This window comes from Carassius gibelio, chromosome B10, assembly GCF_023724105.1.
Source record: "Carassius gibelio isolate Cgi1373 ecotype wild population from Czech Republic chromosome B10, carGib1.2-hapl.c, whole genome shotgun sequence".
Classification (NCBI taxonomy): Eukaryota; Metazoa; Chordata; class Actinopteri; order Cypriniformes; family Cyprinidae; genus Carassius; species Carassius gibelio.
This window is the reverse complement of record NC_068405.1, coordinates 17,641,710-17,665,359: the sequence shown is the minus strand read 5'-3', so window position 1 is coordinate 17,665,359 and position 23,650 is coordinate 17,641,710. Positions and strand designations below refer to the sequence as shown.

General features: G+C 38.2%; 1 protein-coding gene across 2 annotated transcripts in view; it reads right to left on the bottom strand.

The window, feature by feature from the left end:
• Positions 1–3,979: 3,979 nt before the first annotated feature.
• Positions 3,980–23,650, bottom strand: part of ppm1e (protein phosphatase, Mg2+/Mn2+ dependent, 1E) — a 49,815-nt gene continuing 30,144 nt past the window's right edge. The window contains exons 2-7 of one of the 2 annotated variants that reach the window (XM_052567271.1): positions 20,746–20,867; positions 15,199–15,401; positions 11,556–11,744; positions 11,320–11,463; positions 10,694–10,787; positions 3,980–9,686 (exon numbers count right to left, since the gene is read on the bottom strand). In XM_052567271.1, the coding sequence (XP_052423231.1) occupies positions 8,749–9,686; positions 10,694–10,787; positions 11,320–11,463; positions 11,556–11,744; positions 15,199–15,401; positions 20,746–20,867 (1,690 nt within the window). In that variant the 3' untranslated portion in view covers positions 3,980–8,748. The remainder of the gene's footprint in view (positions 9,687–10,693; positions 10,788–11,319; positions 11,464–11,555; positions 11,745–15,198; positions 15,402–20,745; positions 20,868–23,650) is intronic. The other variant, XM_052567272.1, reaches the window with a different exon arrangement.

Sequence of the window (23,650 nt, the reverse complement as noted above, 5' to 3'; positions counted from 1 at the left end):
TTATTTACCCCTGAATGGTGCGCATTAGTACCTTGAAGATACTGCCACAGACACCGCTTTTGTACCTTTTTTTTTTCTCTGAATGTATGTGTGAAAATTCCTCAGTTGTCTCAATGGTTTCAAATGTTTTCATTCATCATATCACTTTGATTTTGTTTCTCCATGTGCCAAAATGTATATTTTTCTGGTCACAATAAATTAATATTATATATGCTAAATATGCTGTACAGTGAAGCTAATTTTTAAAACTGGGAATATATATATATTTCAGGAGCAAGAAAATATATTCTTATATATACAATCTTGAAAGAGTCTACAATTAGGCTAAATGCAAATAGCTGGAATAGCTTTATGACTATAATTAAATTTACAACTAGATTTATGATTTAATGTTTATATATTATGTAATCTTCAGAGGTTTTATTTATTTACTTCTCTATCGTTGTAAAATATGTTCCTAACTGAATTTTTTTTATCAGATCTGACTATTTTCCTTGACTGAAATATATGGAGGGTAAATTATATAAAAATAAATTAATGTGCTGTATGGTGTTATATTAGTAACCTAATCTAAGATAAACCTGCTTGGTTACCACCAGGTTTTTAAAAACATCTTGTGAAATGAAAATACACTGCATTCGTATTTTGTTTTGCGCAACAATTACGTAAACTACATTTAACAGGAAAAGCTCTCCTGAACTACAGCAGGGCCTTAAAAACATATCCATTAATAACTTAGGAATGATTAAAGTTTTATATACGCCACAACACAGAACAGAAGATGCTTCCCGCGGCACACGTCACACTGCACAAACAGCACAAAACGTTTGCATCTGAACTCATGTTATATGTATAATATTTTATAATAAAAATGTATAAAGAATATCAAAAAAAACCAAACCTAATGGTGAAATGTTAGTTGCAGTTCTGCATGTAATGTGGTGTTTGTATGATGTGTGCCACAGGATATATATATTATACTTTATTATTATATAGTCTCTTTTAGAATGTCAAGTAACAAAAGGGCTTTACAACTAGGTGCTACATAACAGCGTATGTGTGACACGGGCTCATGCTCTTGTCACCACAGGAAGTGCAAGCAGCTTGATTAAAAGGCAGCTTGTTCAATTAAATTGTCCCATGTTATTGCCAGGGCCTGACAGGTGGAGGCCGGAGACTAGAATTACACGTCCCAGCTCAGAACACCTTCAGGGGTCACAGGAAGGACTCGCTCACAGAAACCATCAGGGAGTGATACTAGAATGGGTGCATATGTTACAATTACAGGGGTCATGATCTGGCTTTTTTATTATTTTGCACTGTTCTCTGAGGTCCACTTATAATTTTATCAACATAACTTAGAAGTAATAGGCAATTTTCTGTCCTGTTTTTTTACCCTCCTCATGTTGGCACTTCACAGCGTTTTGTTGTCTTCTGAGCCATCTTTATCTTTGGGTTTGTGTGTAGACCTGTGTTCGTCTCTTAAGCCGCGTTTCCACCGCAGGAACTTTACCCAGGAACTAGGGACTTGGTCCGGTACTTGGTGTGTTTCCACCGCAGGAACCAGGAACTAAATAAAAGTTCCGGGTAAAAAAATGCCCCCCAGAAAGTCCCTGCTGGCGAGGTGGTACTTTTTTAAAGTTCCGGAACTTTCGGGGGCGGGACTTTGGCGCTAAACATGCTGATTGGTTGAGTTCACGCAGCATTGGTTGAGTTCAACCACCATTTATTCGGATCAACATTTTCAAAATATTACTGTTATTGTGTCATGAAATGTAATTTTAAAAGTATTTCAGGCGAGAATGTAGTTGTTTCAAACTCAAATCTGTTGTTTATTTATAAAGACAGCGCCTATTTAAAAATGTGTTTCGCCGATCTCGTAGACGGTGAGCTCCACTCGATCAGCGTGAGCTCAGTCCTCATGTATCCGCAGAGAGCAGCCTCTCCTGGGATAGACCTTCTGATATGCGCCGCTGGCTCTGATGTGTCTTTAGTGGTTAAACATAAAATATAATTCAGCTTATCTATATGTAAAAATGAAAATAAAAAGGCAAGTCTATATAATATTTCTTTCATTGTAATGGCTGTATATAACATTACACTTATCCCTGAACTACCTTTCTGCAGCTGTTATTATGTTTAAATGAAAATGAAAGGAGGCAGTGGTATTTTATATCCTATTTCGTTTTATTGTAAATATACTGAGGGGAAAATAACAGTAGCCAAAGCGATCTGAGTTCACACAGCATTGGTTGAGTTCAACCACCATTTATTCGGATAATTTTCAAATATTACTGTTATTGTGTCATGAAATGTAATTTTTAAAGTATTTCAGGCGAGAATGTAGTTGTTTAAAACTCAAATCTATGGTTTATTTATAAAGACATGTTTCGCCGATCTCGTAGACGGTGAGCTCCACTCGATCAGCGGAAGCTCAGTCCTCATGTATCCGCAGAGAGCAGCCTCTCCTGGGATAGACCTTCTGATGTGCCGCTGGCTCTGATGTGTCTTTAGTGGTTAAACATAACATATAATTCAGCTGCGGGGTAAATCTAACAGGTTTCTTTGGTCTGTATTCAATTTATCTATATGTTAAAATGAAAATAAAAAAGGCAAATTTATATAATATTTTGTTTCATTGTAATGGCTGCATATACACATTTCCCTGAACTAAGTACATTTCTGCAGTTGTTATTATGCTTAAATGAAAACGAAAGGAGGCAGTGGTATTTGATATCATATTTCGTTTTATTGTAAATATACAGTAAGGAAAATTGCAGTAGCCATGACGAGTAGACTGAAGTTATCAAGTACTCTGCTGTTTATAGATTTACCGGACTTGCGTCGTCGCGGACATCACACTCCCGAGACGAATGCACAAAGTCTGAACCAACTACCGAGGATGCACGTCCAAAATCAGTGTACTTTTTTTTTTTTTTTTATCAGCGGTACTTTGTTTTGAGAAACGCGCGCAGACCTACGTCACCAGTCTAATTTGCCTAATCTACCCGGTACTTTACACCGCGGTGGAAACGCAGAAAGCAACAGGTCTGGGGGGGAAAAAAGTTCCTGGTAAAAAAAGTTCCTGGTACAAATGTTCCGGGTAATTTCGGTGGAAACGCGGCATTAGGTACACTACAGGCGTGAATCGGTGGGCAGGGCTAAACAGGCAGCGATGTAGAAGCAGGCGTTTGATCTTCCACAGAGATGTGTTTAGCCAAACTATTACATCATAGAGTGTCATATCTTGGAGTTTTGGCAGACTGGCTTCAATATAAGATGTTTTAGACTAACGAGAGTGTTCTGAAACTTAGTTTTTATATAACAATGACCACTTATGGCAAATGTTCAAGGGAATGTTGATTTCTCAGTTCATGACCCCTTTAATGTCCAAGTGTAGAAATATTGCAAATCTTAGTGGCAATCATAGGATGAAAAAATTAAAAAAGGAAATTGCATCTAAAAAAATAAATAAATAAACTGAATAGCGAGATATAATTTTTCACAATTCTGAATTTTCTCCTCAGAATTCTGTAAGAAACATCAGAATTCTGAGATTATTTTTTTTTAAGTCAGAATTTGTGATCGTGTGGATTCCTGTTGACGGGATTTTGCAAGAGAAGATTAACCCAACTACAAGTGTAACTTTTTGAGAATTTGCTGTGGTTGTTATTGCATGTGGGAAAACACTGAACATGTTTAATTAATATTAAATGTATTTCACATATATTTACTATGAAACCGCATACAGACATGCACAAAGTTTTAGAAACTGGCACAAAAGATGATTACATTATCCCTGTTTTCACTTGTTCATGTTTCAAACCTGACTGACTTCCAGCTCACCTGGTTATTAACAATCTGAAAATTATAATTAATTAAAAATCTTCTCACAGTTGAAACTCCTATCAAGCACCCAACAGTCCATGAAAACTATCATGCATCCCATGAATAAACAAAAGCTCTTAGAGTACAGCAGTGGTTTCTCATCAACACAGGTTTAATAGAATACAGTGATGACCATCAGTTACATAGGTTTCTTTTTAAAGATACGTTTGTTTTTTTTCCCCTTTACGTTGTCTGGAAACCCTTCCTCAGCTTTGCTTTAGAGAAGACGAGCCCTTTGAAGAGCTCTCTTCACTCATGGCTTGCGTAGGTTCATTATTGCTAGCAGAAAAAGAGCAGTACATGGACAAAAGCAGTGACAGCAAGTGAGGAGGGCTAACCGTCATGAAAGATCGAGAGCGCGGCCTCGACGCAGAAACTATCGCTAACAGGGGTAACGCTGAGTCTAACAGTCAGTCCACGGGGGGCCAAGGCTCAAGAGTACGTGAAGATGAAGTGAGATGTTCTTCACTGAAACGAACCGTCCGAAAACTTTGGTCCTTTGACTCATTACCACTCGGTGAATAAGTGAGAGCATGTGAATGTATTACAGACTCCCAGCGCGGCTGCATCTGTTAGACTTCGCGCGCATCCAAGTTTCAAGTACGAACTTCAGTGAGAAGGGGGCGGGGCCAAGGGTTACTGAAAAGCATTACAGACTTTTGATCCATCTGAGTTACCAGTGGTGATTAAAATAGCACATTTAGAAGACAGACGTCACATACACATCCCAAATGTTACGCGCACTCACGCACACGCTCAAAACACACATACATGTATACAATATATGTAAGTTACTACACTTCCGATATATAATTTGTGCCCCGTGTGAGGTGCTAGAGGAATGATCGTGAGGGAGATTGTACATGATGGTGAGGGCGAATGAGGAAGGTTGTCTCTGAATCTACGCCGTGTATATCATCTCGAGCGCAGCTTCATCCCGAGGTCCGTGTCCTGTGAGCTGCACTCATCAATCTCTGGTCATCAATCCCATCTCGAAAGCCGCGAGGGAACATTTTCCGCTTCTAGTGCACATCTAGGATTTACGAGGCATGATGTATCTGGCAGGGCAGCCTGTGACGTGCTTAGAAACTTCCACAAAGGGTTGAAAATCCTGTGGCGAATGTCATAATGGACGGTAGATTGCGTACATACATTCGGGACAGTCTGGGCGTCTTTTAATGCGGGTAAAAGTTTCATTGATCCTGCTCCATGTTTCTGTTTGAAGGGCTCCTCTTACAGTACATTCGACATCTGTATGTACATTCAGGACCAGTTAAAATGCACCATAACAGATCAACTTCTCATTCAAGCCCCTTTTCTGATGGCGTTAAGCTCTGGCTTGTGTGGGTGAATTTCATGGTTTGAGGCAGATGAAGGGAGCTTGAATGACAACACACAAGTAATGGACGTTTATGCCCCGCCCCCGCCCATTATCCATCCCTCCGCCAACAAATAAAATAAAGAAATGGAAACAGATCAGTGCAATGGCACAGTAGGGATGGCACAAGTGTTTCCGCTAGTTCTAGATGTAAAGGGGGAAGTAGGTAAGGGTTGCAGCAGTTCTAGCACAAGACCAGCACATGTATCTTGAACAGAAGCATCTAATGTCATCATAGCCGTGACATCATCATACGTGTCAAATATGAAAACGAGTATGTGTACTGTAAGAAGATTAAAGAATGAATAATCAGATAAATGGCGACGGTTAAAATTGCAAATAACTTTAAATAGTTCCAAAATATGACTGTTAACAGGTGGAATGGCTGGAAACTGGAATTTTGTTATTAAAGCAAGTTTAAATGTTTGTTATTTGAGTTGGAAAGATCTTTGAATTAGCTTAAAGATTGAATATAATGGCACAGACAAGTTGGTAAGGGATTTGATCACACTAGTCTCAGTCTAAGATAATGTAGCCTATTCAATTTATACTTTGGAAACATTTTGACCGTTGCTTACAGGGCATATATCTGATTCATTTATTAAAATGAGGCAAAAATATTTTATATGGTAATCTTAAATGGATGGATCACACAAAAATTACAATAAACATTCTCATATCGTTTACACACCCTCAAGTCATTTCAAAACTATGAACTATATTTTTTAAAATGTCTTTGTTTTGTTAATGCAATGACAACATTCTTCAAAATATATATTTAAAGGTGTGTAAAAGATATATGTATATGTGCCATTTAAAAATTGCAACAAATTCTCTCCTGATCTTAAGTGTTGTATCCATTTCTAAATAAAGAAACTGGTAGTGTATAGAAAAAAAGTTGTAGAGCAATCGGATTTACTCTTCATCCACTTTCAAGCCTGTCAGAAACAGACCCATGTTGAAGATAATAAAGGCACACATTGTGCTACTAAAACTCAACTATCCATGTCCTCAACACCTGAGGGGCACTTCAGACTACGAGCATCTCCTGTCAGCCCTATTCTGTTGTCAAGCAAACCTCTCTGGCTACATTTACACATCCCATACAAACCTAAATCTGACAATTATTCAAATCTTAATCCAGTTTGCCAATATAAAGATCACTGATAAGAGATATTTGGCCAAACATATTTGTTTTGAACAGGAAGTGAATATCTTGGACTAATATTTCTCTACAGTACTTAACAACAAGCTCTTGTAGATGAAGCACTGTTTAGGTAGTGTCTCCTGATAAATACTCAGTCATTTTCATCTTTGGTTTTGAAACTGAAAGTGTATTGAATATATACTGCATCTAAATTTGATCTGATATGTTTCTCTCCAAGGCAGTGATTGGAAAAGCAACAGGTGTAGTCTGTCAGTGGGTTATGTTATTTGTAGTTGGCGTCATCAAAGGGTGGCTGGAAATGTGGGGAATGTGCAAATGCTTCGACGTGGCAGCTGCCCAAAACCAGCCCAGCACTTTCCACAAATAGAATACAAAACAGAGCCTCTTAAAAATCAAATGATTTTTAGTTCTTTCAACAAATGGTCAGAAAATGATGACCGTCAACCTAACGAGGTCAAACTAAATATTATAAGAGTTGGTTTATTTTACATTGATTTTATGAGGTTTGCATTTTTTTGCAACCCACTTATCAAGTAATTTGGTTATTTCCTAGCAATAAATAAAATAAACATTCAAATGAAAGGCATACTATTATTGAATTAAAATAAATCGGTAAGTAAAAAAAAACACTAAATTGTATCTTATTTGTGAAAAGCACCATCCATGGTTTTTAGATGAATGGACACGTCTAACAAAATGAAAAAGGTAAAACATGGGGTCATAAACCGCATGTGTGCTAAAAACAAAGACACACATGCATATGATGCCACTCATAATTATGCATGAGCTGCAATTTATAGACAAATCCTAAGCTGTAATTTATAGACATCATTACATCCTCGAGTAACCAGTTCATACAATAAGTAAACGCTTCAGATAAAAAGGAAAAAAAAATAATTTCCGAGGTCTATAATGTCAGCTCCTCTGAAGACTCTAGTGTTTGAACATTAAAATGGCTTCAATAAGCACAAGCTGGATCATGTCTCTCGCATCAAACGCCAGATATAAGACTCCTGACTGATTGATTCTACACTGGGTTTGTTTGAGACTCCACTTCTGTGTGTGAGTGTGTGTGTGTGTGGATATGACCAGAAGATAGTGTTAACACTCTTTTTCTCCTTCCACACAAACACAAATAATTCTGGACCAGAGAGAGGGTTATGAGGATGAGGAGGAAGCTGGCTGAGAGTGGTGAAGGATTCTGATAGGCTGGCTCATATAAGATGAGAGTAGAAGCGTTAAAGCAGTGTAGGATCTCATACATTTGATTTGTGTTTCTGTTCCAGAACACAGTGAGTTGCCTCGCTGCCTGCTCCCTACACAGACATCCATCTGTGGAACCTCACAATGGACTCATTTGAATCCTCTACACAAGCGGCAACACAAATTACAGTTAACACAAGGATTTTCATTAGGGTTTGCTGTCAGCATGTTGAGCTTATTTATTACTTTTTTCTCAGAATTCTGAATTTACATTTCTTTTTTTATTCTGAATTTTGAGTTTACACCTGCAATGTTTTCCCTTACACTAGTGTGTTTTTAAAAGTATAACTTTTGCTACGGTTAAATGGACCAAAATGGGGAGACTTTTGAAAACGATAACTTGGCTGCCCACATTCATTCTGTGTATCCTTGGCGACCATGAAAGCAATAGCATCATGCTCACTGTTGTGAACGGTCATGTGACGTGCTTTTTGGGTTGTGTAGTGTGGACCGAGATCGTTTCTGAAATGCTGTGAAAATGCCAGTGTAGATGAGGATCGTTTTAAAATGAAAAGGCACTAGGGTAAACAGGGCCTCCGAATTATGAATCTCAGAATTCCAAGTTTGCATTCGTCAATTGACGTTTTTCTTTTTTTTTTTTCAGAATTCTGAGAAAAAGTGCAAAGGTTTGTAACATAAGAAAAATGTCTGAATTGTGAGACAAATTCACAATTGTGAACCCAAAAAAAGTGACATTATTATATTTTAATTCCACGGCAGAAATAAGCTTCCATGCTGATAGCGATAACTATATATAATACATACAAATATTGGGAAAAACAGGTTTAAATTATAGTAAACTGTTTTGATCAAGATTTTCACTCTCTTCATTTTGGGTTTGTGTTTTGCACCAAGGATACATGCCTTAAAATTTGTCCAATACAAGGTGACTAAAGTTTCCCTCAAAATGCTGCCTATGAAGGCTGCTCACTAGGTTTTGGAACAGAGTATGCATGTATGTTTGTGTAAGCCCACGCCATGTGTTGTGTGAAATGAACGCGTTTTAGCTTCAGGTACGGAGGGCGGCATGATGGGGCAAGGAAGTTATCGATTAGACCCTTTTGCTGTGGGTTACATGGGGAAAGGCTATCCCAGGCTTCCTCTCTGCAGAGCGGAGAGGATAGGGCACGCTAGGGAAGCAGCTCAGAGGACCGTGACTTTCTCTAGCCCTCCGGATCAGGCGCTGTGATTCCCTCCTCAGCGGCATGACCTCCAGCCGCCTCTTCCTCCGGCCCTCCTGAGGGAAGAGCGCAGCCACCTCCAACAATTGTCCATCTGAGGTGGTCTGCGTGTAGGAGGGCACTCTGGGTTTAGGCTGGGGCTTTTGCCTGTACCCAGAGGGGCCATCCTCTGAGTAGGGGCGCCAGGCTGCGCCGCCCCCCCTGTAGGGGGGTATGAGGTCTGGCATGATGGTTCTCATCGGGGGGAGACTGGATGAATCTGGGAGCCTGAAGCAGCCAGTCTCTGCACGCAGGTCCGGCCCCATGATGCTCAGACTTGTTCTGTCCGTAAACGAATCCATGCGGTCTTCATAGGCCAGGTCGGCCGGAGCAGAGCACTGCTGGAGTGGCCAGCCGCCCCGGTTCTTTCCTCCATTCTCTGCCCCTCCGTCTTGACACACCAGCTCACTCTGCAAGGGTTCCACTTCCTCTTTCTCCTCTCCCGCGTCCTCCACCAGCTCCTCTTCCTGCTCCTCCTCCGGTTCATCTGAGGGTGGGGGCAAACGGGGGTCCCTGAGGAACACCACAATGACTGTGATATTGTCGCTGGACCCTGCGTCTCGGGCCGAGGCAACTAGCTTGTGGGCCACCATGGCGGTGTCCCCGTTGTTCTCCTGCAAGTGATCGCTGACGACTCGCACAGCTTCCTCTGGATTCACTGTGTCGTAGAAGCCGTCGCAGGCCAGGATCAAGTAGTCCTCACTGCCGTCCAGGTTGAAGGCACTGTAGTCAGCGTCTCCACAGATATAGGGCTTGTGTTCTGAATCACCTGTACATACAAAAGAAAAATCTAAGTAAATCAACAGAGTTGATAGATTTCAGGAAATTTGTCAATGGCCATTCGGCCATGTTCTGGACTTGTTTTGTGTTTGTAAAAGGCCAGTAGCCTAGGCTGAGTTAGAATTAGCCTCACTTGTCCTATTTATGAATCAAGAGCTTTGGGGGAATTAAATGCTAGACGGATAGGATTATCTGACAGATTAGCCATCAGCATTTATGGAGTGAAATGGTTCTTGGTCAGGAAGTCGTGGGAGCACTGCCTTAGGATTTTGCAGGAGGTCAGCCTTTGTTATTGCAGAAACATTTCTTAGACTGAAAGCCGTAATCGTACACTGGCTAATGTACATACTATAAATTATATTGATACATTATCAACAATTTATTGGAGTGATAAAAGAAATTTGTATGCTTTTCAACTCCAACCAAACAGTTGGTCTGGTTACACAAATTTTGAAACAGTACAGTGGTTTATGTTTGGACAATAATCAATATAGTTTTTTCATAAGTACACAGACGCAGCTACTGATTTAGACCGAGTGGAAGCTGCACAATCTGGTTACATTGATTAAATTGAGTCTGTGCCAGGGTTTTCTTTTTTAAACTGTCTCCTTCATACTGAAATCTATGGTGTGATGATAAAGGGTTTTCTACTGTGGCCTGTACATCCTCTTCTAAAAATATACACCCACTGACTTTTAGTTCACTTTAACTTACAAAAGATTGTGCCTAAATAAGTGAATATTTTGAAAGAGCACAAAAGCAAAGGCTTTTACAACCATGTTAATGTGTTTTCACCTCTCTTCTCATGCCTTTGGCTCAATTACTGGGATTTGTGAAACAATATTCCTCTGTAAAACTGAATTAGAACAACACTATATGCATTGAGAAAAACACTGTTACTTAACTGATTAATGTAGGCTTTCACAGCATTTCACTCAAAATGGGGTGTCAATGTAACATTTTAAATTGTATATTTTAATTTCAAGTGTCTCATACCGATGGCTCTGGAAACGGACAGGCTACCGTTCACCCTCCATGTGCCGAACCAGATTACACACCCACCCAGAGCTTCAATCCTCTTTTTCTCATCCTATACAAACACACAAACAAACAAACAATATGGTCAAGAGGAGTCATTAACCATGACAGCTATGGCATGTTCAGTTCATTGTCAATTAGTGAAACTCTAATCGGCTGAACTGTGACTTACATACAGTTTCATTATATAGATAAAGCTCCAAAGACCCAGCTCAACAGATCCACTCTTGGGAGTGCGTTGTGTAACACAGCTTTGCTGTCAATTGAATGGACTGTGCTAAAGGACATCCCACACAAAGAACTCGACTGAGATAAAAACGAAGGTCATATGCACCAATTAGGACCAATCTAAGACTGATCTAATATCAGTTTTTGGCATAAGGGTTTGGAACAGCTGACCATTCTATACTGGTCCCCACCATTTCAAATTATTAAATACAATTAAACCATATTAAAATAAAACTGTGAATATTGTCATATGACCATTTTATACTGATTTCCAACCATGTCAAATTAAATTAAAAATATGGAATTATTATTTTTTTAATAATAAGAAATAGCTTTGAGTGGCCAGTCTCTCTCACCTCTCTCTCTGGTTTGTGTGGTTTCATCAGCTCCACTGGTTGACCTCTCTTCACCATCATGACCTGTGAGTCGCCCAGCCAAGCCACGTGCAGTGTGCGACCCCTCAGAAAGGTCACGACCCCTGTAGTGCCACAGCGCAGCTTCTGTTCCAGAGATATGGATGCATACAGACATTGTCAATGCAAAAAGGGCTGATATGAGCATCTTGATGTCTGTTTGAGGGGTAGGACCTCACCTCACGTTTTGCCTTCTGTATGAACCGCTCATCAGTCAGTTTGAAGCAGTGACACAGAGCCTCTCCAAGATCTTGACTGAACATTTCTTGTCTGACCAGGTTTACATGCAGGTGATTGGCAGCGTAAATGGCAGCATCCACCCCACCATGACCATCAAACACAGCGTAAAAAGCTTGCTCTTCCTGATCCTAAACACACATACTTCTCGGTTAGCTTTACCTCGTAAAATGACTGTGACAATAATAAAACCCTTTCATTTCATTGATTATATCATGATTCAAAGTATTTTGTTACAGTTGTTCAGAAATGAGCTTATTGCCACATAAAAGACCTCACAATCCATTCTTAATTGAAATAAAACCCTGCAAATGTGTCTCAATCGGTGTGAAACAGAAAACACGTCAACCTCTGGCATTCAACAGATCAGAAGCTGTTCGCAAATCAACTGCAGTCAACATAGCTAAATGAAATATTACACATGAGAAATATATGCTAATTAAATGTTGGTGCTTCCTCTTGTCGATTGGTTTTAATTATCAGCAGCTTACGAATTATTAAAAGGCTTAGTTCCGTAGCAGGGCTGGTCAAACGGGATAAGCTCTCACTGGTATAAAGAAGGATTTCATTATGGAAGAATCCCTGAGAAACCATTACTGTGACAATGTGTCGCCACTGCACCCGAGCGCCTCGAGACAACATGAAAATGCTCACATTTAGTTTAGGTTTTTATGACATGTGGATGCATTCAACAGCTATTTTGAATGTTCTTTCTTGGATTGCTAAGTTAGACAGACCACCAGTCCAATGCATGCAATAATTTGGAAAAGCAACTGTAAAAAGGGGGCAAAACATGGAGGACATGCGTAAAAACAAATAAACAAACAAACAGTATAGGTTAAGATAATCGGGTCAGCAAAATCATAAGGTAAAAACAATAAAATGGGTCCTGCAAATTTTTATTGCAGTTTATAGAAAATGAAATGCATAATCATCACAGATTTTGATCCTAAGTCACAGTGACTTTGAAATGTATTCTAGACTAAAATACTAGAATAGTATTAGATAATTAGATAATATAGGCAATAGTTTGCATTATATGCATATGAGACAAACGTAATTGATCTTTACATTTTTTTATAGATTTTTTTTATCTACTCCAAAGTGTAGTGTGCATCATTTAATTATAAACGGGAGTATTCTAGTTTTGTCATGTTGCTCATCTGGAACAGCACTGATGTGACTACTATGTTTATGTTTCTCTCCCTCTCTGTAAATGCATTGAATGATGTCCATTTATGGCTGAGACTGGTCTCTGTTCTGCTTCTGCCTAAGGCAAAGGGATGCTAGTGTTCGCCAATAATACCAGTAAAAGCCCAGCATTTATCAAGCGGCTACCAGATGTGACAGAAAAAGAACCGCCCCCCAGAGTCTATGAGTAAAGTGTGGTAGGGAAGAGCGTATTGATGAAACAGGCAGAATATTCCCCACAGTCATGCTTTAGGGAGGGTCTGTTTCATGCTACAGTGGACAGAAATGCCACAGCGTCTGCTCTTATTAGAGGAAGGATAGCCCACACATCTCATCTGAAACATCAAGTAGATCTGGACGTGAGATGGCAAATCTGTCGGCACTTATTGCTTTCTGGTGACGGAGCACATTCTCGCTCGACTGGAAATTACACTGGCAATCAGGAAAGAAATTACATAATGCTGTTTCTTCAGGGATGTTAGGTTCAACACAACTCTATTACGATGAAAAGTGATGTTAAGTGTATCGGTGCTTTAGCATCTACTTTCACTCACATTTGTTTGACCTATTTGTTGAAGTGCGGAAAGCTCAGCAGAGGCCTTAAAATGAGTTTTTGCAGAAAAGCAATCAGGAGCTGCTGACAGCCTTAGTATTCATGGGATGTTAGATGTCTTGGAATTTGCCTGTGGGTCGGAGCTGTGTCTTAGCAGCTTGTGTAGATCCTCAGACATATTGAGCCCTGGTGCTCATATGGGTGCTCCAGGTTTAAATCCTGATCATATTCCTGATCATATTCATCTTTTGCCAATCAAAAAGGGGATATAAATAAACTCTAGAGAAGAATGTGCCATGGAAATTATGTCAACAGCCATAAAATTATAAAGTGTTGTAAGATTTTTTGGGGGATACTGTCTAACAAATATATTCCTTAAATAGGTATCCTGAGAAATCATATTTGTCACTATGACAGCTCTAGGTACTGTAAACAGTAAAAACATTTTTTTAAAATAATAATTAAATAAAAATAGTGAATCAGAGAAATATTGGATTGTTTGGCGTTTATTATAAACTACCTAAAACTAAACATTTTGTCTTGCATTTAAAAGCATCTCTTACGCTTAACAAGGCATTAATTTGATCAGAAATACTGTAAATACTTATTATAATTTAAATTAATTATTATATTGTAATATATTCTATTGCAATATATTTAAAAATTATTCCTGTGGTGCAAAGCTGAATTTTCTGAATCATTTCTCCAGTCTTCAGTGTCACATGATCCTTCAGAAATCATTCTAATATGCTGATTTGCTGCTCAAGATACATTTCTTGGCAACAGTTGTGCTGCTTAATATATTTTTGTGGAAATCGTGATTTTTTTTTTTTGGGATTCTTTGATTAATAGAAAGTAGTGCTGTCAAAAATGTATTGCACTTTTTTCTGAAATTAATCGCGATTAATCCCACATAACATTAACGTTTTGAAATATACTTTTATATTTCACTTATTTTCACATTCAATTTTCAAATTAATTAGGGGTGCTCCGATCACGATCGGCCGATCGTTAATGCGCATCTCATCAGTAAAGCCGGTTCTCTAATCAGCGGTTAATTCGATCAGGTGCGTGATTTCACATAGAGCAGCTGTTACTACACAGATCCGTTGTTAATAGAGAAGATGCGCCAATAAACGCTGAAAATTAACGTGATTTGCGCATCTTCTCTATTAACAACGGCTCTGTGTAGTAACAGCTGCTCTATGTGAAATCACGCACCTGATGGAATTAACCGCTGATTAGAAAACCGCTTTACTGACGAGATGCGCATAACGATCGGCCGATCGTGATCGGAGCACCACTAAAATTAATGTAGAATCAACATAAAGACAGTATATTTTACTTATTTGATTTTAAATTAAATATGGATGCATCCTTAAAGCTACAAAAGTTATTGATGTGCTCTTTTTTTTTTTGATGAACAGACAACACAGCAGCTTGGTTAGTTTATTTAGCTGCTACTACTTTATGAGTTGCCGCTGCTGAATGTGATGCAGATCTGAGGCGCACACTCGTAGATTCATTAGCGCTTTAATATGAAATGATACAGGCTACAGTGTGCCAGTGTTTGTGCGTGGAATTGGAGCATGCACTATGAGCACAGTGTAACGGCTGACAGGAAAGGAAAAATTGTTTTTTCTGATATATGGAACATCTCATCTGACTGCAGTTAATGCACTAATTTTGACAGCAATAATAGAAAGTTAATAGGAACAGCATTTATTTTAAATCTTTGGTAATGTTAAAAATATCAATACTATTACTTTCAATAACTTTTATGCATCCATGCTGAATACAAATACTAATTTCTTAAAAACAAGTCACATTCAAGGTCATACCTGTAGATTGAAAAGTGTGTTGAAGTCAGGAATGACAACGTGTTTGTCTTCCATCTTTCGACGCATGTTTTTAATAGCGTGGATGGAGGTCTCGTAGTATGGCAAGTGGCGGCGGCGATACGGGAACTCCTTTAGCCAATGACAACACGTCTCGCACAGCTTATTAAAGACCAGCCGGGCCAGCTTCACCGAATCGATCTCTGCTGAAGCAAATAACATGTTACATGTTACACAGGCAAACATAAACACTCTGAGCTGCTTTGATTCAGGATGACTAAGCTGCCATTCTTTCATATGTCACAACAGTGTAAAAAAAACACATACATGCACCATACACAAACAGACAGTGCTGTTTTTTTTTTCTCACAAGACAAACAGATTTGAATTTAATATCATATTGGAAAAGAAGAGTGCATGAGCTGCTGATTAAATGCACAGTGGAAGCGGAATTGAGGACAGTGGGCAAAAGAGGCCATCTGCTAACTGAGAAAGAGAGAGAGGAGGTGACTGGTTAATGATGATGGGATTGTTCCAGCTCTGGTCTCTATGGACTAAAACTGACATTCCTTCATTCTGTGAACATCTCATCGATATTGCTGGAGCACATGTGATCTATATGCTGCTCTTTACATCCTCAAAGCTTTTCAGAAAATGATATGAAGAATTTGATGGACAACTAACCCAACTGTTTTGTTGTTTTAATTACAGAAAGGTGCCTATTAAAGTGATAGTTTACTTAAAAAATTATAAATTTGTTATCATTCATTCATGTTGTTCCAAACCCACATTCTGGCAGATCAAAACGCATCATGTCGGAACAAATATACCGGTGCATCTCAGTAAATTAGAATGTTGTGGAAAGTTATAAACTCAAATTGTGAAATTCATGTATTAAATTAAATTCACACATACTGAAGTAGTTTAAGTCTTTGGTTCATTTAATTGTGATGATTTTGGCTCACATTTAACAAAAACCCACCAATTCATCTAAAAAAATTAGACTACTTCATAAACATTTTTAGTGAATTGTTGGCCTTCTGGAAAGTATGTTCATTTACTGTACATCCACTCAATACTTGTTAGGGGCTCCATTTGATTTAATTACTGTCTCAATTCAGCATGGCATGGAGGTGATCAGTTTGTGGTACTGCTGAGGTGTATTTAAAGCCCAGGTTTCTTTGACAGTGGCCTTCAGCTCATCTGCATTTTCGGTCCCTTTTTTTTTCATTTTCCTGTTGACAATACCTCACAGATTCTCTCTGGGGTTCAGGTCTGGTGAGTTTGCTGGCCAGTCAAGCACACCAACATCATGGTCATTTAACCAACTTTTGGTGTTTTTGGCAGTGTGGGCAGGTGCTAAATCCTGCTGGAAAATGAAATCAGCATCTTCAAAAAGCTGGTCAGCAGAAGGAAGCTTTAAGTGCTCCAAAATGTCTTGGTAAACGGGTGGAGTGACTTTTTAAAAACGCAATGTCCCAAAACCAGCAGATGACATTGCACCCCAAAACATCACAGACTGTGGAAACTTAATTCTGGACTTCAAGCTTCTCCACCCTTTCTCATACAAAATACAAAACTTGCTCTCATCTAAAAGGGTTCAGGAGTGGCTTAACAGGAGGAATACGACATCGGTAGGTCGGTGTTCCTTGACACATCTGTGTGCCTTGAACCCAGTCTCGGTCCATTATTTAAGTTCACTCAAATTCTTGAATCGATTTTGCTTGACAATCCTCATAAGGCTGTGGTTCTCTCTGTTGGTTGTGCATCATTTTTTTTCTACACTTTTTCCTTCCAATCAATTGTGTAGCCTAGTGAACCAAACTGAGAAACCATTTTGAAGGCTATGGAAACCTTTGCAGGTGTTTTGAGTTGATTAGCTGATTGGCATGTCCCCATATTCTAATTTATTGAGAGAGGGAATTGGTGTGTTTTTGTTAAATGTGAGCCTAAATCATCACAATTAAAAGAACCAAAGACTTAAACTACTTTGTGTGCAATTAATTTAATACACAAGTTTCACAATTTGAGTAGAATTACTGAAATAATAATTTCAATGATTTAAAAACGTGTATTAATGCAGCATTTACATTCTTCAAAACATCTTTTTGTGTTCTATTGCAAAAAGAAGGATAGAAATTAGGGATGGGCATTTTCCGCAAATATCACATTTGAATATTTTAAGCTCACAAAAAACAAATATTCAAGTATTCGTTTATTTAAATTAAGTTTAATGACGAGTGAGCATTGCATCCTCTTCATGGTTGGTGGCGGTGGCTGCATCCACACCACTCACATCTAGGAAAATGTTCTGATAATGTTCAAAAAAAAAAAATTTTGTTCTTCTCATGTTTTCATCGAGAAACCTGAGATGTTTGTGCCGAGGGTCTAGGGCAGACGCGAGAAGAGGGGTTTTCACTGCATTCTCCAAGTTAGTGGTGTTTATTCGTTGCTTGAGATGCCACAACAATGTTCTTGAATTCGGTCACTTTCTGTTATTCTCCACGGCATATTTGAAGTACTGTAGAAGACCGCAGTTCTTAGGGGCCATTCACATATCGTGTCTTTTGCGCGCTCAAGTTCATTATTTCCAATGCAGGCGCGCGGTATGAGCGCTCATAATGGAAGCGACGCGGTCGCGATGGGCACGCAGTGCGACGCACCCATTTTTTCCAGACGCGTCCGCACGGCATTGAGTTGAAAACATCTCAACTTTTCAGAATGTCGCAAGCGCACCGCGGGTCATGTGACAAGAACTAAACATTCAGCTTCATCCTTTACCGTAACAACGTTGAAAGCTCAGCCAAGATGAAGGAACAGCTGATCATAGCTGTATATGGATTGCCATTTTGAAATAAATTTAGTAGCAGAGCTACTGAAAGCGATTTTTTTGTGCTTCAAATCCATTTATCCTTTGCTGAAATGTACGCGTCTTCATGGAGAGAGCGCGTCATTGTTGCTTAGTAACGGCAGATGCCTCAGGGGCGCTTCTGCCCGAGCGTTTTGGAAAGAAGGAGAAATTGGAGCGCCTAGCGTTTTTAAGCGCGATATGTGAACGGCCCCTTATTCATTCATTCATTATTGTTTGGCTTGCATACATCTTCAAATATGCTGTGGAGAATCACAGAAAGTGAACAAATTAGAACTTTTTTTTTTCTTTTTGCGAAATTCGAATATAATTTATTTTATTTTATAATTAGAGCAGAACGTATATTCGAATGTTCGACTATCCGTGCACACCCCTAATAGAAATTCAGACAGGTTTGAAAAACCTAAAATCTTAGGTGTATAAAACCTTTAAAGGTATCATCAGCAAGCAAGATATTTGTTTCTCAAGCTTGTAAAATGTTGCTGAAAGAGTTTGCATGCCGAAACCTATGGCAAAGTCCCAGATTTGCCTAATGAAGTGTCTGTTTTTTATTCCTCCATTTATGGCATATTTTTCAAAGGCTGCATTTTTGTCTTTGTCTATCAGTCCACCTCAGTACTGCTTTTGACAGATGTATTTTACCATTGTGTGGACGAAGAGGCCTTTCACATTGTTTGATGGTTGTAAAAGCAGACATTACATGCTCTTTTCTCTTCCCTTAGTCTTTTAGATGCTCTCTCTCTCTCTCCCTCTCTGTCTTGTCTCCGTGGGCACAGAGTCTAAATTTAATCTGCCATCTCAGGGCTGAGCCGGTGAACAGTATGTACTGCCTTTGCCCTGAGCAGACGTCTGTCTGCCGCCCATTGTTCTGATGTCAATCGTTTCCAATGCTACGACTTACATTAAACATACTCTTTGCTGCTGGAATGGGTCACGTCATGTAGGCCTGTTTAAAGGACTGTACTTCTCATGAAACCCTTTATCAACTGTCCTAGCTGAGGAAAACCAGACTGGGCTCAAGTAGAGTTCTCATGCTCTGACGTATTTTTGAACAGTTCTTAAACTCAACACAGATTGCAGTCCATCTGGCTTTATAAAACTACCGTCCACTCAGGAAAGTGTCTGGGATCAGCGTGGTATGTGAATGTCTGTGCTAACTCATGATGGCAATAGTTGGATGTGAACCACAGAGAATTATTATCTGAGGTGCACATAAACACCACCGCAATGTTGAAATTACCAGTAGAGAAACTGAATTTTCTTCCAGAGTTGTCGTATGTCTATTAAAGAATTATAGCGGGAACAAATTGCTGTCGGTCACAACTAAAAATTAAATAATTTCCTACTAACAGGAGCAGAACTGTAATCTGTTTGGGTGCTGGGCAAACCAAACTAAATTTTTCCATTCACTGTAGCAGGATTAGAATGTTAAAAAGACATTAATAACATATATCAAAATTCTATACTATAATGTCAATATAAATCAAAAATATATAAATATATACAGCGATATGAAATATTACAATATAAAAATAACACGTTAAACTTTTATACTTTTAAAATAAATTGGTAAATAAATGTAATGTTATGAATTTTAATATATTTTAATAATAAAATTAAATATTATATATTACGAATAATAAACATTTGTATATTTTTTACAAGATTAATAAAAAACATTTTTGTCTGAAGATAGATTTTAGACAACAGAGTATAGAATTTTTATATATATTTTATTGATGTATTTCATAATTATATTATAGTGATAATTAATTTCATGTGTATGGTTGACGTTAAAAATGTACAGTATATTGTCTAAATAACTTACAAATATAATACAAGTAAATTTAACCATTCATGTTATAATGCAGAGTATAAAATATATATATATATATATATATATATATATATATATATATATATATATATATATATATATATATATATATATATATATATATATATATATATATATATATATGCTAGATTACTTTAAAAGATTACATATAAATTACATGTCATCAAATGTAATGTAAAAATAAAGGAAACGTTCATGTACAATTAAATATGCAATATTGACCATTACAGAATAAAAAAAAACAACTTAAATATAGACCAAAGACCAATATGATACTAACATAATGCACATCATAATTTTCATGTCAGGCAACATCTGTTCTCCATAAAGATTGTAATATACTTTCATGTGGCAGTTTACATTTATCGCTACAGTAAGAGTCATCAGATCAGACATGATATCATAACAAAAAGAGGTGTCATATGAATTGATCTTTCGAGCTCCATTTAGACCGGCTCCTTTCTAAACCAGCCAAAACTGTGGCACATTAGCAGCCGTTCCCACCTCAGATTCCTTTGCCATTTCAATTCGAATATAGAAAGATAAGAAAGCAATTCAGGCCACGTTAAGTTGGTAAGTGACCTAAATTTGCAGTTGAATAGGAGGCTTAAAACTGTGCAGAATGGCCTACATTTGGATCAAATATCATGAGATCTCTACTCGATAGCGAGATGCAACTCATTCACTGGCACTGTGTGACTTCCGATGGCTCACGGGTGTCAAGAATACCACAATGAATCTACGCTAGGCTTGTCTCGTTTAAAAATAAAGCCTTCACAGTGCAAGTTACGTTTGTGCTGTGTGGTTTTTATAGGGCACTTACGAGGCAGCGTGTCTGTGCCATCCTCCACACTCTTGTTGAGATAGTACATGGAGAGATCGCTTTGCAGGATACTGTCTGCTGTACCACGGGCCAGGCCTGCAGCCAAGGAAAAAGGGCAATTGCTGTAAAAGAGAGATGAAGAGAGAGAGAACGCTTTAAAACATCTGCCGAGTAGATCACGGAAACATTATGCAAAGGAGCGCTGTCAGTATTTGATTCGATTTTTCTTTTTTCAGCACCAGAACGAGCGTTAGTTTAACTGTAAGATGATGAGTAGGAGGTAAAAGAAATATGCACAGGTCAAAACAGAGAAAACGACCAAAGATATTCCAGCTGAATATGTTCTTATGATCGCTGTGCATTAAAAACCTCTTTGCCAACAGACTTTTTTTCTTGTAAGGGTGAGCTATTCCTTTAAAAAGGCGTATGGTATGGAACAAGGGTATAAAGCTGAACTGTAAGTGTTAAAGCCTGGCTTTTTAACTACTGATGTGAATATCCTTTTAGGGCTTGTCGCTCTGATGGATTGAGTGAGCAAGGAGAGGCACTCTAAAACTAGCATGACCCAAATCCACTTCAGCACTCTGCCGCTCTGAGAGCAGAGACCCCGCTGGATCACTGAAAATAAACACAACTGCACATTATGAAATCAAGAGCCGACACTTAAAGACAAGCCCCGTCATCCTCATAAGAGGATTTCATAAGAGATTGTGGAATTCTCATCTGAACAGAACAGGGATGCCCCATTAAATGAATGACAATGAATTGTAAGATAAGGACCAGAAATCCTATATGTTTATACGGCATTTTGACATTATGATATGACGAATACTGCTCATTGTTTGGGTAGATTACAAGAATATATAAATAATTGCACATTTTAAGACCTTCGTGTAGCTGGTTTTTGAAGTTGTAATATCACTGCAAACCACACAAAGTTTGAAACACTAATATTCTGAAATAACACAATTTAAAATGACCCTTTTCCTTTAATAATCTAATTTATTCTTTAATCTGGTGTTCAAGAAATATAAATGTCTTTCATGTCACTATTTATACATTTAATCCATCATTGCTAAACATAGTATTAATTTTTTTAAATTCTCACTGATCCTACATTTTTCAACGGTGCGTGTTAGTATAGCAAATCCAGAAAAAAGGGGGCTTCATTAATGCTTGTCCATTAAATAAATAAAAAATGAAAAACGTAAACACATAATTGGTGTTCCAACTGTGGAAAGGAACAATTATCTGGCACAGAAATAATTTATCTCAGTGAATAAATATGCCTCCAAAATCTTCAAAACGTGTGTCTTGGATCGTGTCAATGTGCCATTCCCATCTCCCTCTATCTGTGAGGGGCTTCAGCGGCGTTTGCCAACATTCTGTTGAATTAATAGCCTCAGCTGTGGCCTGATGGGAGAGGATAACAGAGCCATCCAATAATGTGATGTCCTAATCCCAAAAACATTTATTATGACCCGACTGTCTGTAATGAATTAAAATCGTATGAAAGTTTTGCATAAGAGAAGCCAGAAGAAATGATGAAGATCATAAAGACAATGGATTTGATTTAATTCTAAATCTAAATATTTTATTTTCTGAAGGTTTTAGGGTGACACTTTTTTCCTCAATGTTGAAGTCCTGCTCAACTGGAACGGTGCTTTACATTTAGTTTCTGGTGTTTCTAGTCAAATTAATATATTCATAATTTATTATAAATTTTAACCACTATACCATTATAATACTAACATATTCCTGGTTAAACCTATAAAGTGTAGAATATAAAGCATGACCACCCCAGGGCTGCACTATCTAAGCATTAGTCAAGAAAACATGACCAAAAATGACATAAGGCAAATTATGAATGAAAATCTTTACAATTATTTAAAATGCCTCCACTCTGGTGGTGATAGGAACGTAAGGCTGACACAGACAGCTGATTCGCCTGTATAACCATGACAATCCTGACAGCAGTGTCATGCTGCTTGCACAACGTGGGACGCCCCATGACGATGGGTTGCCGTGGTGAGTGATGTTGTAGTGAGGCAAACAGCCACTATCTGCCCTCGGGCCAGAACACACGTTAGATATTAGAAATCAGAGCAATCTCTAACTGCTTCACACACACCCACAGTGAGCACGAGAGGCTGGAATACCAGCCCAGCAGACGGGAGGGCGGAAAGTGGAACGTTCTCAAGGACGACTCAATGACGGTCTGCTCCAAATGAAAGATCCAGCAGAGAGATGAGAAGGAGGTTACAAACTAACAGCTTCTACCAAACCTCTTATAGTCAGTTCACTCAGCATGAAGAAGGGATGAAAGAGAGTTCACATTATTCATAATCCATTGACCCATTACATAATTATTTATACTTTACATTGTGTATAATGTTTGGATCTATCCATCCATCCATCTGACTATATTCATCAAGATCCATCTAGATATCTGTTCATCTATCTATCCATCCATCCATCCATCTTCATCAATATCCATCTAGATATCTGTTCATCTATCAATCCATTATTCTGTTCAATATCCATCTAGATATTAGTTAATCTATCTATCTATCTATCTATCTATCTATCTATCTATCTATCTATCTATCTATCTGACTATATTCATCAAGATCCATCTAGATATTAGTTCATCTATCTATCTGACTATATTCATCAAGATCCATCTAGATATGTTCATCCATCCATCCATCTATTATTCTGTTCAATATCCATCTAGACATCTGTTCATCTATCAATCTATCTGTCTGTCTGTCTTTCCATGCATCCATCCATCTATTATTATTCTGTTCATTATCCATCTAAATATCGGTTCATCCATCGATCTATCTGTCTGTTTGACCATATTCATCAATATCCATCTAGACATCAGTTCATCTATCTATCT